At 59.6% G+C, this 16940-nt stretch overlaps 1 protein-coding gene across 7 annotated transcripts; it reads left to right on the forward strand.

The window, feature by feature from the left end:
- Positions 1-1719: 1719 nt before the first annotated feature.
- SLC4A3 (solute carrier family 4 member 3) lies at positions 1720-16075 on the forward strand. 7 transcript variants are annotated; one of them, XM_009444391.5, is made up of 23 exons: positions 1720-1835; positions 1990-2133; positions 2495-2660; positions 3228-3505; positions 3664-3779; positions 4153-4433; positions 6052-6200; positions 6346-6526; positions 6957-7092; positions 7357-7540; positions 7963-8062; positions 8502-8686; positions 9353-9578; positions 9755-9973; positions 10384-10532; positions 10790-10984; positions 11698-11928; positions 12281-12370; positions 12820-12986; positions 13593-13846; positions 14540-14709; positions 14895-15068; positions 15754-16075. In XM_009444391.5, the coding sequence occupies exons 2-23, from the start codon at positions 2083-2085 to the stop codon at positions 15829-15831; spliced, it is 3780 nt and encodes a 1259-aa protein (XP_009442666.2). In that variant the 5' UTR covers positions 1720-1835; positions 1990-2082; the 3' UTR covers positions 15832-16075. The 7 variants fall into 7 exon arrangements, with proteins under 7 accessions (XP_009442666.2, XP_516113.4, XP_003309521.2 ...); XM_516113.8 differs by having other exon boundaries at positions 4234-4433; XM_003309473.6 differs by having other exon boundaries at positions 2050-2133.
- The last annotated feature ends 865 nt before the right edge of the window (positions 16076-16940 follow it).

The raw sequence follows: 16940 nt of genomic DNA on the forward strand, positions 1-16940 counted from the left end.
CAAATTTCCCCCATATATATATATATATATATATATATATATATATATATATATATATATATTTTTTTTTTTTTTTTGAGATGGAGTCTTGCTCTGTCACCCAGGCTGGAGTGCACTGGCACGATCCCTGCTCACTGCAACCTCTGCCTCCTGGGTTCAAGCAATTCTCCTGCCTCAGCCTCCTGAGTAGCTGGGATTACAGGCGTGTGCCACCACGCCCAGCTAATTCTTAGTAGAGATAGGGTTTCACCATGTTGGCCAGGCTGGTCTCGAACTCCTGATCTCAGGTGATCCACCCGCCTTGGCCTCCCAAAGTGCTGGGATTACAGGTGTGAGCCACCGCACCTGGCCAATTTCCCCTTTTCACTGGAACACCAGTCATAATGGATGAGTCCGCCCTTATCTTAACATCTGCAAGAACGTTATTGCCAAATAAGGGCACGCTCTGATGTACCAGGGGTTAGGACTTCAACGTATAAATTTTGGGGGACACTACTCAACTCCCAACAGCTGGTCTCCCATTCTGAGTTTTGGGGCACAGCTGTGCTCTGCCTAGGCACAGCTGATTCCCACCCTAGGAATTCCCACCTTGGGACTCACCCTGTGAGACTTAGGAGGATAGTTCATCTCTTTCAGTTAAAAATTTTGTTTGTGGCTTGGAGAGTCACTTCAATACATGGATAATGATGCCCAAACCTGTCGGCAGCCTGCTTTCCAGCTGTGACCATGGCAGGTAACGAGCCTCCCTGAGTCTCCACTGTCCTCTGCCGACCAAATGGGAATCATAACAGCTCCTCTTATTATTATGCCTGAGACGAGGCAGCCAGTCTGGAGAGGGCCTACCTAGCACAGGACTGTGAGCACACACAAGACAATGTGGGCGTCCAATAGATCCTAGCTCCCTTCCCCTTGGAAGGCTATGCACACAGAAAATCTTTCCTTGGGTTGAGCTGAGATCTAGATGAGGCCAGGGGTCAGACGGGGTGAAGTACCAAGGTCACAGGGCTGTTATGGCATCGCACTGTGTAGAAGTCCAGTTTCATTGATCTCGGGATAGGGGCCGATTGGGGTCCAGTGGCTCCTTCGAAAGACCTTTTGCCCTTGGAAAATGAGATGTGACCTCAGGGATAGGGGGAGAAGGGAGAGGAAATGTGGAAACGGAGCCACACAGTCTTAGAGTTGGATAGAACTTTGGAACACCCCTATTGCAGGCCCCTCTCGCTACAGCTGGGGAAGCTGAGGCGGGAGGAGGGGAGGTACTGTGTCAAGGTCAAACGTTGGGTGGTGCCAGGCGACAGAAGCCAGGCCTTTGAGGGGCAAGGCTGTGGTGGAAATGAAAGGGGAGGTGGTGGGTGCTTCCAGGGGTCTGTGAGCTCCGTTCCCAAGACTGGAGGGGCCTGTGTCTGCGGAGGGGGTGGCTTCCTGGGCTCTGGAGGGGAGGGGAGGCTAAAAGCAGGGTTGGGGAGCGAATCTGGGGGATTGTGGGAATATCGGGCCGCGCCCCAGCCCCCAGCGATGCGTGGGGCGCCTGGAGAAGGGGCGCACGGGCAGGTGGGGTGCTGCGGTGCCCGCGCGTGGGGGCCGCGCCGGCCGGGGCGGGGTGAGTCACGGCCCGCCCGCTCCCATTGTGCGGCCCGGCGGCGGCGGCGGAGGTGCGGAGCGGAGCGCGAGGAGGTGGAGCCGCGGGCTGCGGGCTCCGGCGCCTGCGTCCGCCCGGCCAGCCCGGCTCTGCGCTGCGAGAGGCCGGACGGCAGTCGCGGCTGCGCTCCGGAGAGAGCGCGGGGGACATGGGGCGCGGCGGCCCGCCTGGGCCTCGCAGGCTCCGGAGCCCCGAGGTACCGCGGGGCGGGGCACGCCGGGCAGGGCGGGGGACCCGGGCTGTCCCGGGCGTGGCTGGGCCTCGGAGGGGCGCTTGGGCCGGGAGCGTGCATCCGGCTCCCGGGTGGGGGGCGCCAGCGCAAGGAACCTGACCCCGCCCTCCTCCCCCAGGGCTCCCCGCTAGCCCCCCTCAGTGGCCCCTCCTTCTCACCCGGGTCTCGGGTCCCTTAGTGAGCGAGAGCGTCCCCAGCCGCCTACCTGGCCATGGCCAACGGAGTGATCCCGCCGCCCGGGGGCGCCTCCCCCCTACCCCAGGTGATCGGCGCGCGCGGGGGCGGGGGAGAGATGGGGGAGGAGAGGGGAGGGATCTTAGGGTGGGTAGAGGAGTCCTCTGGCCGACCCCGGGACCCCCCAGATCCAGGGATGAGCTGGGCTGGGGGTTACGGAGAAAGAGGGGGGTTTTTGGTATTTTCCAGATCCGTAGCCCTCCCTCTTTACAAGCTCTGGGAGCCCAGAGAGGGTGGTTTCTGGGATGCTGACACAGGCCTGGGAGCAAGGGGAGGGGGCCCGATGGTGCGAGAGCCTGCTGAGCTCCCCCAACTAGGGCTTGGAGTTGGGGTGGGTGTGGGGCCTTCATGGGTCAGGGGTCCTTAGCAGAGGCCGTCTGGGCCTGCAGGTCCGGGTGCCCTTGGAGGAGCCCCCTCTAAGTCCAGACGTGGAGGAGGAGGACGATGACTTGGGCAAGACCTTGGCTGTGAGCAGGTTTGGGGACCTCATCAGCAAGCCCCCGGCCTGGGACCCCGAGAAGCCCAGCCGCAGCTACAGCGAGCGGGACTTTGAGTGTGGGTAGCCTGGGGACCCCTAGTGCGGCCGCCCTCGCCACCATCACCTTCATCGCCACCATCACCGCGCTCACCTCCGGCTTGGTCACCCAGTGCCATCCTGTGCCGGACACTGTGCTGGACTCTGTGCTGGGCCACATGCCGTGTTCAGTCATCCTGCCTCCCCCACCCATCGCCTGTCCGCCTGCCAGGGGAGGTGGGCCCCAGACCAGGGGAGATCTAGGGAGCTGGGCCTGGGCCCTTCCACGGTGACCTTCCCCTTCGTCCCCACTCACTCCCTCCTTGTCCCACCTCGGCTAGTCCAACTCTGCCTTTCCCCTCCTTGCTGTATCACGTCTCCCCTCCCAGCCCCCTTCATGACCTTCCCTGTCCATCCGCCCTCTCCTCCCACTCCACCAGACCTCATCAATGACAGGCACGTGGACACAGGTGTTGGGGGGTCATGGCCCTGGAGGAAGGACTAGGGTGCCCTTGTTTGCGGCCTTGAGCTGGAAGGTGTGTGCCCTCGGGTGGGGAGGGCCCCTGTTTCTGCTGTGGGGGCCTCAACCGGATCTCCTGCACCCCCAGTTCACCGGCACACATCCCACCACACCCACCACCCGCTCTCAGCGCGCCTGCCTCCACCCCACAAGCTGCGGCGGCTGCCCCCCACCTCTGCCCGGCACACCAGGAGAAAGAGGAAGAAGGAGAAAACCTCTGCTCCCCCCTCCGAGGGGACCCCTCCCATCCAGGAGGAGGGGGGAGCTGGAGTGGATGAGGAAGAGGAGGAAGAGGAGGAAGAGGAAGGAGAATCTGAGGCAGAACCTGTGGAGCCCCCCCCCTCAGGGACCCCACAGAAGGCAAAGGTAGGGGCTTCCCTTTGGATGGGTGGCAGGTCAGGGGTCAGGGAGGGGTACAGAGAGGAGGAGAGGAGTGCTTGTTGGGGGCCTGTGTGAGGCTGGGTGGGGTTGGGGGCTGTATGGTAGGTCGGGGCAAGGCCCCAGGGCACATTCTATGTCTGCAGTTCTCCATTGGAAGTGACGAGGATGACAGTCCAGGCCTCCCCGGGAGGGCTGCTGTCACCAAGCCCCTGCCCTCGGTGGGCCCACACACTGACAGGAGCCCCCAGCACTCCAGCAGGTACTGGCTGCAGCCTCTACTCAGCAGGGCCCAGCCCAGAGCCACAGGGTCCAGAGCTCCTGGCAGTCACCTCCTTCCTGACCCTGGGGAGTGTCCCCAGCTCTGACCCTGAGAAAAGAGGAGCAGGGTGTGGGAGGGGGGTGGGGATCCTTCTCTGTCCTTGTGATTTACAAGGAGGAGAGAACAAGGGGGGAGAAAAACAGAGAAGAGCAGAGTGAAGAGGTTAGGAGTTCCCCAGGAGAGAGTGACAGAGTAGAGAGGGTGAGGAGAAAGGTGGAGGAAAGGGGGAGCCACGGGATGGGGAGGGGGGCCTGGGTCAGCATCCTTTTCTGCCCAGGAGGGGCCTGGGTCTCATGCTCAGGGTCTACTCCAGGCCATGCTCTGAGCTGAGGGACGGTGATGGAACCACCGACCTGGCCCTGTCAAGTCCAAGGCTGCTGTGTTGCCTCCCCAGCTCCCCCAGCCCCCGGGCCCGGGCCTCCCGACTCGCTGGGGAGAAAAGCCGGCCCTGGAGCCCATCGGCCAGTTATGACCTGCGGGAGCGACTGTGCCCAGGCAGTGCCGTGGGCAACCCAGGTGGTCCAGAGCAGCAGGTGCCCACAGATGAGGCGGAGGCCCAGATGCTGGGTTCTGCAGACCTGGATGACATGAAGAGTGAGTGAGACCTTGTAGCAGCCCCCATGGTCCACTGCGACGGACTCCCAGCCTGCGAGTGACCTTGGAGAGGCTCTGAGCTGTCCCCTGCTCAGGGCTGAGTCCTTTCTGAATCCCTGTCTGCTGGGATATGGCCAGTGATGGGGACCTCACTACCTCACCCAGCCACCCTCTCTGATGGCCAGAGCTGAGATTTCCTTTCCTGACACCTCACGCCTCAGTCCTGATTCTGTCCTCTGAGTCACCCCTAGAAAAAGGCAGCTCTCTTTTTCACATTACTGTATCCCTCCCCAAGGCCCCTCTTCTCAGGGTAAACTCTTTGTCTCCTCTTTGATCCCCTCCAAACCAGGCCCTGAGTCTGAGCCATTGCTCTGGACCCCTGCCTCTCCCTGTGTCAGGACCCTTCACTCCCATCCCACTACCCTTGGGGGGGGGGGCCTGGCTGTGATCTCGGCACATTCCTTCCATCTTATCAGTGCCCTGGTTTCTGTGCCACCTGTCATCACCCGTGGGGCTCTGTGCCCAGGCCAGGGGTATCACTGATCCCTCCCCCTCCTCTGAGCCACAGTGTGTGGGTGGGGTGGGGGGAAGGGTAGGGCTTTGAGCTCAATACGTCATGGAAAGTTGCCAGGGCCTGAGGACAGGGACAGGAACAATCCGATGGCAGCAGTAGCAGCAGGATGGGGGGTGGGGGAGGGCGTGTTTACAGACCCAGGGTGGGGGCTGGATGCCGCAGGGAGCAGGCTTGTGGACTTGGGGAGTTGGGGTCGGGAGGCTGTGCCACCTTCAGCTCTGGTTGGACAGAAGCCACCCCGTCCAGGCTCCCACCTTGTAGGAGAGCCGAGGGGTCTGGTAGGGAGCGGAGGCCGAGGTCTCGGCCACCGGGAGAATGACGAGCCCACTGGAGAAGGACCCTGAGCCCAATGGGGCACTGAGCCCTGGGCCTGGGGATACCAATAGCTGGGGCTTTGGGAGGGATCCAGCCCCCAGTCCTCGAGACTCACTGGCCCCGGAAGACTTAGAGATGTTTGTGCTGGACTTTGAGGATGGTGACCTGTGGGAGTCCATCAGGGGCCAGCTGGGCCCCATGGCAGGGCCACCAACTTGTGAGTAACGGGGCTGCTGGCCTTTCCCCGACTGCTGCTGGCCTGGGTGGGGCAGACAGGAGGAAAGGAGCGAAGCCCTGCCTGAGTCTGCTGGGCTGTGTAACTTCGGGGAGGGGACGTGGGTGTTGAGATAGGGTGCACGGAAAGTGTTGGGGGCTCAGTGCCTGGGGACTCTGACTCAGTGCCTGTCATGGGACCCAGATGGAGAAGGAGAGGCAGTGGCCATGGCAGGGGCTGGAGGGTCTGGCTGGGGCTGTGGACTGAGCTGGGTCTACCTTTGGATTGCATCTTGGCCGGTGGTCCCAGGTGACCATGGGGAGGTCCTTCCCTCTTTCTGAGCTTCAGTCTTCTTATCAATGAAATGGCCACATGGGATTATGTGGTTCCCGTCGGCATGGCCTGTTGGTGACTGTAGAGCTCACCAAGTAGATGGGTTGGGCAGAAGGAGCTGGGCCGTGACCCCGAGGGCCCCAGCTGGACCTGTGGGACCCCCAAGCCCATCTTCTCTGCAGGTCACCGACTGGAAGACAACCCTGGTGTGCGGCGACACTTAGTGAAAAAGCCGTCCCGGACGCAGGGCGGGAGGGGCAGTCCCAGCGGCCTGGCCCCCATCCTTCGCAGGAAGAAGAAGAAGAAAAAGCTGGACCGGAGGCCTCATGAGGTCAGAATGCTGACTGGGTGGGCCTGTGGCTTCCTCATGCCCCTCGGCCCCGGAGCCCTCCTCTCTTTGCCCCCCTGCCTTGCCCCATCACGGTGTTCCCCACACCTGTTGGCCCCCGGGCCCTCACCTTTGGCATGCCCCCCAGGTGTTCGTGGAGCTGAATGAGCTGATGCTGGACCGCAGCCAGGAGCCCCACTGGCGGGAGACGGCCCGCTGGATCAAGTTTGAGGAGGACGTGGAGGAGGAGACGGAGCGCTGGGGGAAGCCCCATGTTGCCTCGCTCTCCTTCCGTAGCCTTCTGGAGCTCAGGAGGACCATCGCCCATGGTAGGGACCCCCAGGCCTGGCCCGAGGCTGCATGCCCTCTTCAGTCTGTGCCAGGCTGCTCAGTTCCCAGGAACACTCTCTAGAGTCCTGGGCACAGGCAAGATCCAACTGCCACCTGGGACTGTGGGGGTCCATTTGCCTGGGCAGCCCGTGAGCCCCGAGGGGCAGGGCTGTATCTGGTGCATGCAGTCAGTCAACAAATGGCTTCCCCTTCCTTGGTGGGGAGGGGCCGTGCCCTCGTTTCCATGCTTCATTTTCATGGCCCCTCTCTGACTGGCCTGTGGCAATATGGAGCTGTGTATCCACCTGGGTACATTGGGCGCTTTGCCCTTCCAGCACATTCGCATGCTTTTGGGGGCAAGGCAGAGTGGGAGGAGATTTCTCCTGTCTGATGGGACTGTGCCCTCTCTGTGCCTGACTGTCCCCCTAGGAGCTGCCCTCCTGGACCTGGAGCAAACCACCCTGCCAGGCATTGCACACCTCGTGGTGGAGACCATGATTGTGTCTGACCAGATCCGGCCGGAGGACAGGGCCAGCGTCCTACGTACCCTGCTACTGAAGCACAGGTGCCGGGGTGGGTCCCTGGGAGGGGCCTGTCCGGCTCAGCCGCCCTTCCAGGAGCACATCCTCTTCCCAGTGGCTCCCAGCCTCTGCTTGAATGCCACAAGTGACAGAGAGCTCATTTCTATCTTTTGACACTTTCAATCATTATAAAGTTTCTTTTTACACTGAGGCAGAGGGATGGAGGTCCTGACCCTCCACTACTCACCTCATGACCTCAGTCTACCATGAGCCTCTCCTCCTCACCTGCTTCACCCTGCCCCTTCCAGCCATCCCAACGATGACAAGGACAGTGGCTTCTTTCCCCGAAACCCATCGAGCTCCAGCATGAACTCGGTTCTGGGGAATCATCACCCAACTCCCAGCCATGGCCCTGATGGGGCGGTGCCTACCATGGCTGATGACCTGGGGGAGCCAGCCCCACTCTGGCCACATGACCCTGATGCCAAGGAGGTCAGTGCCCTTGCTTTGGCTTGGGCCAGGGGACTGAGAGGGTGTCCAGTTTCAGTCGAGGTCATCAACGACTTCACTGAGTGGGTTGGGAAGGTTGGATTGCTGGCATCATGCTGGGCATTGGGGGACCTAGAGGAGACCCGCATGAGGGGTCCCTGCCCTGAGACGCAGGAGGTTTGAATGTGATGATGTGGCAGACCCACAGGAGCTGTTTAAACAAGATAAGGCTGAGGCGGTAGTTGGGGACATCGAGGCAGGGTCCACATCCCAGCTGGTGGCTCCCAGTGTGGGGCCACAGTGCAGTACCTGCCTACTCTGGGAGGGAGAAGCAGGTCTCAGAGCCAGGTCTGGAGCCAGGGCTGGGAGGGCCTGCCACGGCCTCCGGTCTGGGTCCCAGCCCTATTCCAGTTCTGCGTCCTCAGAAGCCCCTCCACATGCCTGGGGGAGATGGTCACCGGGGGAAAAGCCTGAAGCTGCTGGAGAAGATCCCTGAAGATGCTGAGGCCACTGTTGTGCTTGTGGGTGAGGAGGGCCGGGCGCCGGGGGCAGGGTCTGCAGTGTGTGTGTGCCTGTCCTGGGGGCCTGCTTGTCTGAGCTCTGGCCTCGAGGCCGCCTTTTCCATCTCCCTCCAGGCTCCCACCTGGTCCCTGCTCTTCCTCACAACCTGTCTTAGCCCAGCCCTTTCTTTCGTAGTCCCCTGCCTGCTTCCTGTCCAGTTTTCTGCTATCTTGGAGTTGGAATTAGAAAAAAAAGCAACACTTCTTTAATACTCTGAGTTTCCATCTGTTGGCGAATTGTAATCAATGTGTAGACACATAAGCGAATAGTGCCCTTTTAGACTGGGTTTCTTTGCGCAGTTTACAACCTGCTCAACTGTCCATGATAGCCCTAGATAGCTGCCCCAGAGCCTGCCTTGACTGCTTCTCTTTGCCCAGTGCCCTGTGCTTTCCTCTTCCCCTAGGTTGTGTGCCTTTCTTGGAGCAGCCTGCAGCAGCTTTCGTGCGTCTGAATGAGGCTGTACTCCTGGAGTCTGTGCTTGAGGTCCCTGTCCCTGTCCGCTTCCTCTTCGTGATGCTGGGGCCCAGCCACACCAGCACTGACTATCACGAGCTTGGGCGCTCCATTGCCACCCTTATGTCTGACAAGGTTGGGCGCGTGCTGGCTCTCAAGGCCTCTTCTCCTAGGCCCTGCTTACCCCTGTCCCTCATTGTCCACAGTGGTGCCCATAGAGGCAAGGGTGCTAGAGGCCCCTGGGTGGAGGCCATGCCCTGGAGGGTGGTGGGGGTAGCTGTTGGCCCAGGGGAGAAGAGAGAGCCTTGGGCTGTGGCTGTGGGAGGGTCTGGTGACATACGGGGAAAAGCCCAGACCCCAGAGCTTTGGATGTGATGTGAGACTTGATCAGGAGGGCTGGATGCGCTGGTCTTTGCTGTGGCTTCTCCTGGGATTAGATAGGAGGGTCCTTTAGCCAGGGGCAACGTTCACAATATTTATCAGCCTGTAAGGTGTAGCTGATCCAATTGGAATGGCTCTGGAAGCCCCTGCTCTGCCAGGTGTTATCCCTTTAGTTGCTGCATGTGGAAGTCTGGCATCTCCTGGGGGAATGGGGGGCACCTGGGGCTTTGGGGCAGTGGCTTGCTGGCCTGCAGGGATGGGTGTCGGTGTTCCAACAGCCAACACTGTTGGACTGGCCCAGTATCTACGACTGAATGTCCACCCTGCCTGTAGCTCAGTGACCCAACACCCGCCTCAAGTCTCCCTCCTGGAGGCTCCCTTGGCTGTCCCTGAGGGTCCTGGCCCTCTCATTGCCCCCAGCTGTTTCATGAGGCTGCCTACCAGGCAGATGACCGGCAAGACCTCCTAAGCGCCATCAGCGAGTTCCTGGATGGCAGCATTGTGATCCCCCCGTCCGAGGTGGAGGGCCGTGACCTGCTGCGCTCCGTGGCTGCTTTCCAGCGAGAGCTGCTTAGGAAGCGGCGAGAGCGTGAACAGACCAAAGTCGAGATGACCACACGGGGTGGCTACACGGCCCCTGGGAAAGGTCAGACCCTTGGAGGCTGAGTGCCCCCAATACACACTCCCCCATCCCAGGGCCCTAAGGCTGTGACCCCAGCCCCGTCCTGACTCCTGGAGCCCTTTGCATCCCTGATCCCAATAGCCCGGGGCCTCTGAGCCAGAGGGAGTGGTCTGTGCCCCAGCAGCCCCTTGTTCCCCCAGAACTGTCTTTGGAGTTGGGGGGCTCTGAGGCGACCCCTGAAGATGACCCCTTGCTGCGGACGGGCTCAGTATTTGGGGGGCTTGTGCGGGATGTGAGGCGCCGGTACCCGCACTACCCCAGTGACCTGCGAGATGCGCTGCACTCCCAGTGTGTGGCCGCTGTGCTCTTCATCTACTTCGCAGCCCTCAGCCCTGCCATCACCTTCGGGGGGCTGCTGGGTAAGGGACTGGGGCTTGGGGAGTTGAGGGGCTCCTCTAGTCACTTCTGGTCCCAGTGTCACTTGCAGGATTCTGGGTCTGGGTGTGATCACATTAGGGGGCCAATGGTTAGACATGCTAGCAAAGGTGTAAGCACCTTACAGAGATGCTGGATCAGGGAATCCCAGCAATCACCTTTGGGGAGCTATAAAGTGAGGGTGTGGGAGAGGTGTAAGGGATGAGGGATCCTGTGATCACCATTGGGGGCTAGTGGGGAGGGTTTGGGAGCAATGGGGTATGGAAGAGGCCCTGTGTGTCGCTCTAAGGGGCTGCTCTGCTTTTGTTGGGGGCCCCAGTTTAGGACAAGCTAGATGAAGAAGGGGGCAGATAGACAGAGCCAGGCTAGGGCCATCCTACCCGTGCTACCGCAGGAGAGAAGACCGAGGGGCTGATGGGTGTGTCCGAGCTGATCGTGTCCACTGCTGTGCTCGGCGTCCTCTTCTCTCTGCTGGGAGCTCAGCCGCTGCTCGTGGTTGGCTTCTCTGGGCCGCTGCTCGTGTTTGAGGAAGCCTTCTTCAAGGTGAGGCGAAGCCTTGCCCTGCTCCATCCATCCTGCCCCACACTCTTCCTTACGCACATCCTGCCCCACACTCTTCCTTACCTACATCCTGCCCCACACTCTTCCTTACCTACATCCTGCCCCACACTCTTCCTTACCTAGGGGATGGGTCCCTGCATTCTCCCTCTTCCTCAGAGTTCATCCGCTGCCTATTCCAGGGGGCATTGACACCCAGGGCAGTCCACCTGTGGGTAACGACCTCTCCTACCCCCACCTAGTTCTGCCGAGCCCAGGACCTGGAGTACCTCACTGGCCGGGTGTGGGTTGGTCTCTGGCTGGTGGTCTTCGTCCTTGCCCTGGTGGCCGCCGAAGGCAGCTTCCTGGTCCGCTACATCTCGCCTTTCACCCAGGAGATCTTTGCCTTTCTCATCTCACTCATTTTCATCTACGAGACCTTCTACAAGCTCTACAAGGTGGAGGTCCAGCGAGGTCTTGGGGGTGGCAGAGATGGAGGTGGACATTGCCCTGGGGAGGACAGCATGGGAGGGGGAGGTATGGAGAACTAGGGGACAAGGAGAGGGACTGTGTTGGGAGTGAGGGGTTCTAGGGACACCCTAGGCTAGGTCTGAGCTGAAGGGGAGGGAGTCAGACCCAGGGGGTGGGTGCCAGGTCACGACTCCAAGCACCTGGTTGGAGGCTTAGTAATAAGGACTCACTTGCACAGGTATGTGATGGGGAGGGAGCTGTCAGTGCTAAGGGGCTGGGTGTCCTTGGGTCACCTTTTGTAGAGGAGTGTGTGTGTGTGTGTGTGTGTGTGGGTGTGATGTGAGTATGGTGTGTTGTGTGTGTGTGTGATGTGTGTGTTGTGTGTGTGTGCATGTGTGTGCCTGTGTGTGCATGTTGTGTGTGTTGTGTGTATGTATGTTGTGTGTGTGGTGTGTATGTGGTATGTTGTTTTTTTTTGTGTTGTATGTGTTATGTGTGTGTTGTTACGTGTTGTGTGTGTTGTATGTGTGTGTTCTGTGTGTTCTGTGTGTTGTGTGTATGGTGCAGCTGGATGTCCGTGCATTACTGTTGTCTGACCAGGTATTGAGGGGCCACCCTCTCTCTCACAGGTGTACTGATGACGATGAAGTCAGGTCACCTGCCAGGTGAGTGACAAGGCATCCTTGTTATCCACACACAGGTGTTCACAGAGCACCCACTGCTGCCATTCTACCCCCCTGAGGGGGCCCTCGAGGGGTCCCTGGATGCTGGTCTGGAGCCAAATGGCAGTGCCCTGCCCCCCACCGAGGGCCCCCCCAGCCCGAGGAACCAGCCCAATACGGCACTGCTCTCACTCATCCTCATGCTCGGGACCTTCTTCATAGCCTTCTTCCTGCGCAAGTTCAGGAACAGCCGCTTCCTGGGGGGCAAGGTGCGTGGCTGCTGGGTGTGGAGCCCCCAAGAGTCCCACAATTCCTGCTGTAGGAGCTCCCCAGAGAGGCTGCACCCCTTCGCCGGTCAGCCCATGGACCAAAACCCAGCTCGGGCAGCCCCTCACCCCTTCGGAAGCCTCTTCCCTGGGTGTCTTCTTGCCCTTTGCTCAGAGAAGTCTAATCAAGACAACAGCCTCCCAGGCTGCGCTGGCACCTGTAGGGTTGAGAGGCAGGTGGGGGGCCTTCTGGCTCCAGCTTGGACCCAGGCAGGGCCAGAGATGGCAAGCCCCGTGTTAGTCTGCTGACCTTGCCTCCACCTTTTGCTCCCTTCCCCAACTGGCCCCTCTCAAGGCTCGTCGCATCATCGGGGACTTTGGCATCCCCATCTCCATCCTGGTGATGGTCCTGGTGGATTACTCCATCACAGACACCTACACGCAGGTGAGGGAGCCCCAGCCTGTGGCAGCTGCTGTCACCCCCAGGCCAGGAGAGGGAGCCCACAACACACTTCCATGGGCCCTGGGATTGGGATCAGGCCTGAACTCAACTTTCCCAGTGGAGTGGGCGCCCTGGGGGCTGAGGGCCTTCCCCAGGGAGCCTGAGTGATGAATCCGGGAGAAGCAGGTGTGGGGCTGGGAGCAGAATGACAGTATCCCACGCAGGTCCCCTGAAGCTCTGGGGCTCAGGGAGGAGGCGCTTCATTTCCCTGCCCTCTATTGGATCCTTGAAAGGACAGTGACTTCTGGAGGATGCAAAACTAATTTTCCCCTAACCTGTTCACACCCCAGCTCCCTGAAGTCCTGGACTGGGGACGCAGCTTAGTGGGCTGCTTGGTGGGCTTTCTAGCATGGGGAGGCTGTGTCCCTGAACCCTGTTTTCCTGCCATGCAGAAGCTGACAGTGCCTACAGGGCTCTCAGTGACCTCTCCCGATAAGCGCTCGTGGTTCATCCCACCCCTGGGCAGTGCCCGTCCTTTCCCGCCGTGGATGATGGTGGCAGCCGCTGTTCCCGCCCTCCTCGTCCTCATCCTGATCTTCATGGAGACACAGATCACGGCGTGAGAGAGATGGGAGGAGGAGGTGGGAGGGACGAGGCCAAGCTCCTTGGCTCCTTGGCTTGGTTTCAGGGTTATAGCAGGGACATCATTATCAGTATCAGGGTGCTGGGTGGTGGGATCTGGTGGCAATCCTTGAGGAAGAGAGTGTGTGTGGAGGAGCTGGCAGGGGTGAGGAGGAGGTGGGGGAGGAGCAGAGAGCAGTGGCATCCGGGGCAGGGGCATGGTTTCCCCGTGATGATTTGACATGACATCTATCTGTTGCCACCACTCTTTGCAGGGTGGCACTTGACAGCGCTCAGAACACTCTAGCAGTCTAAGCTTGCACCCAGGGATGCTCACATGTATCTAATTTTGGTTAAACCACAATAACGTGGTAAGATCTGGCATCTGGCTTTTGTGGTGTTTTAAATATTCACAGTATGAGAATTTGTCTCACATTTGCTTCAATGTGAGAACTTCAATTTGGGAACTTGAAAGAAGAAGCTGGCAGTCCTAGGGAGAACTGTTGTCTGCACGTCCTCCCCCCACCATCTCGTCTCTGTGTGCGTGCCTGTCTTTGTCCCCTGCCAGGCCAGCCACACCCCGCTCCCCACCTTCTCCCTGCAGGCTTATCGTCAGCCAGAAGGCGCGGAGGCTGCTCAAGGGCTCCGGTTTCCACCTGGACCTGCTCCTCATTGGCTCCCTGGGGGGGCTCTGTGGGCTGTTTGGGTTGCCCTGGCTCACGGCTGCCACGGTCCGCTCCGTCACCCATGTCAATGCGTTGACAGTGATGCGTACTGCCATCGCGCCTGGTGACAAGCCCCAGATCCAGGAGGTGCGGGAGCAGCGGGTCACTGGTGTGCTCATCGCCAGCCTCGTGGGTGAGAGCCCGCCTCCACCCTGCACACCCCCTTCCTTGGGCCCCACGGCCTTACATCTTCACTATCCCAGGCTTGACCCTGAATCTCCCAATGTGCTGTGTGTTGCCCTCAATCTGACCCCCAAACCTGCTTCCCAGCACTCCCCTAGCCCTTTACTCCTGGAGTCCTTTTCTGGCTCTCTGTCCTGCCCCCTCTTCTCTCTCTTTTTTTTTTTGAGACGGAGTCTCGCTCTGTCACCCAGGCTGGAGTGCAGTGGCGCGATCTCGGCTCACTGCAAGCTCCGCCTCCCAGGTTCACCCATTCTCCTGCCTCCGCCTCCCGAGTAGCTGGGACTACAGGCGCCCGCCACCACGCCCAGCTAATTTTTTGTATTTTTAGTAGAGACAGGGGTTTCACCGTCTTAGCCATGATGGTCTTGATCTCCTGACCTCGTGATCCACCCACCTCGGCCTCCCAAAGTGCTGGGATTACAGGCGTGAGCCAATGCGTCTGCCCCCCCCGCCCCTCCTTCTCTTGTTCAGGGTGATAAGGCCAAGTTGATTGGTCCAGTGGGTCCATGTCGCCTCCCCCCAGGCCTCTCCATCCTCACGGGGGCTGTCTGAGGGTCAGGCAGATCTGTGTCACCTCTTCCAGGCCTGTCCATCCTCACGGGGGCTGTCTGAGGGTCAGGCGGGTCTGTGTCACCTCCTCCAGGCCTGTCCATCGTCATGGGGGCTGTGCTGCGTCGGATCCCATTGGCTGTGCTCTTTGGGATCTTCCTGTACATGGGGGTCACGTCCCTGTCTGGTATCCAGCTGTCCCAGCGTTTGTTGCTCATCCTCATGCCGGCAAAACACCATCCTGAGCAGCCCTATGTGACCAAGGTAGGGCCAGGAAGCATGGGGGTAGGGCAGTGGGGTGACGGGAAGGGGATCCAGAGGGATCTGGGAGCATCGATGGACGGGATGAATATGAAGGAGAAGTTGTGACCTGGGAGCCAAATTCCCCACGATGTGGGTGGGAGCAGGCCGGGACGCTGTGCACTGGGGCCCACTGGCTGCTCCCCTAGGTGAAGACGTGGCGGATGCATCTGTTCACTTGCATCCAGCTGGGCTGCATCGCACTGCTCTGGGTGGTCAAGTCCACGGCGGCCTCACTCGCCTTTCCCTTCCTGCTGCTGCTCACGGTGCCTCTGAGGCATTGCCTTCTGCCCCGGCTCTTCCAGGACAGGGAGCTGCAGGCGGTAAGGGGGTGGTGGTCTGGGGAAACAGTGTTAGGGCAAATGGGCACTGGGTTCCAATCTCTGTTTGGCCACCCACTAGTTGTGTTAATTGTGAAACTTGTGTAACTTGTGTTGCAAGTTATCTCACCTTCCGAAATCTTATTTTCACCTGTATAATAGGGGTAATCATAGACCCTACCTTATAGGACTGTTGGGAGGGTCAAGTGCTAGTCCAGGTAAAGGCCTTAGGATGGTGGTTTTGTAAGGGAGTTGGCACGGGGCTGCTGCACACAGCTGTGCAGGTAGTGCCTGACCAAAAACACCCAGCTGAGAGGCTACAGGGTTGATGTGGCACTGGTGTCCACCCTGAGCCCTGTTTTTGTCAACTAGAGGAAAAGACATCTTTTTGCAATTTATCCATACTCAAACATGGTGTACAAAGGTACCATAGCAACTAGAAGTGGCCTCAGGAAAGAGCTTCATAATAATAATCATTATTATCACCAGGAGGGGCCAGGTATCTGGTCTGGGAGGTGACCTGAAGGCTTTGGTCAAGGGCAGTGCTGCCACCCAGGGTCATGGTACTTGCAGAGAGGCCCAGGAAAGGTCAGGGAGCAGGGAGGGCTGCAGGTTGGAGGAGGAGTTGGAGAATGGGAGGGGACAAGCATGCTTCCCTGCCTTCCCCAACCTTCTGTTCCCTCTGCAGCTGGACTCGGAAGATGCTGAACCAAACTTCGATGAGGATGGCCAGGATGAGTACAATGAGCTGCACATGCCAGTGTGACCCTTGAAGACAGTGCCCCTCAGAGACCCCAAGACCTTAGGGATTGACACCTGGGCCTCAGGCAGAGCCCAGCCCTGGGCTGGGGGAGCTCCTCAGGACCCAGAGATGTGCCTGGAACCACTCCTGATGCCATGGCTAGAGTGGCCCCCCTGACTTCTGCCCGGGGTGTTGACCTCGCCTCACCTTTCACAGACCAGACCGGCACAGGCTTTGAGCTCATTATAACCACACTCCTTGTCTCGTGTCTGCCTCACTTTCTTGGTTTCATCTTTGGTTTCTCAGGTCATACTTATCCATTTGGAATTGGAAGAATTCTATTTTCAGGGTTATCAAAACCAGGGAGAGGTTTGAGTCAAGGAGAGTCCTTGGGAGAAAAAGAGAGAATCGAGACTACAGAAGGCCAGAGCTGGGCCTTATCATCATCCCCCAGGCCCCCTCAAGTGCAGCCGAGGAGCGGGCGGTAGGGGTGGGAGCACTCAAGGTCTGCTCAAGATCACATGCCCATGAATCCAACTCCTGCTTAGCAAGACGGAGAACTGGGGAGGGGAGAGGGAGAAAGTTGCTCCATTGTAGCTACTGGAGAAATCAGAGGCTGTGGGGCCACAGAGGGAATGGAAAATGTCTCTCTTCTTTTCTTGATCTCTGGCCTTCGGAGGAGCAGAGATAGCAGCCCAATCCCTTAGACGCCAGGGTGATGCCGGATTTGGGGACCCTGGACCATTTTAGATTCTGCTGGCTTAGAGAGGCAGTTCTGGGATTCCTGAGGCCACTCCTTGTGCAACAGTCTCAGTTTTGCCAGAAATAACCTGGGGGACTTGAGGGGAGCGGGAGCCCATTGCGTCATAGTTGCTAGGCAACCCCCAGCCTGAAGGAGCGCATCGTCCCCCGTTGCCCTCCGGTGGCCGCTCTCGCATGCTGCAGGCTCTGTCCCGACTGAGGAATAGCAGCACTGCCACCTGGTGGACCCGCGGCGCTCAGAGAGCCCATTCAAGCGCATCCAGTTCCTCCCGCGGAGACCAAGCCCGGTCAGGCAAGTTCCGTGTTCTGCAGCTCTGGGCAGCTCAGAGCTTCCGAGGCTGGGGATCCCTCAGCTCCACGTTAGCGGTTTC

This window comes from Pan troglodytes, chromosome 13, assembly GCF_028858775.2.
Source record: "Pan troglodytes isolate AG18354 chromosome 13, NHGRI_mPanTro3-v2.0_pri, whole genome shotgun sequence".
Taxonomy (NCBI): Eukaryota; Metazoa; Chordata; class Mammalia; order Primates; family Hominidae; genus Pan; species Pan troglodytes.

Bases quoted from the DNA above. Each gene is read 5' to 3' on its own strand.
- SLC4A3 (XM_009444391.5), top strand. From the start codon at position 2,083: ATGGCCAACGGAGTGATCCCGCCGCCCGGGGGCGCCTCCCCCCTACCC. The intron at 2,661-3,227 runs GTGGGTAGCCTG...CTGCACCCCCAG, and splicing joins CAGCGAGCGGGACTTTGAGT to TTCACCGGCACACATCCCAC. The intron at 6,201-6,345 runs GTCAGAATGCTG...CATGCCCCCCAG, and splicing joins TGGACCGGAGGCCTCATGAG to GTGTTCGTGGAGCTGAATGA.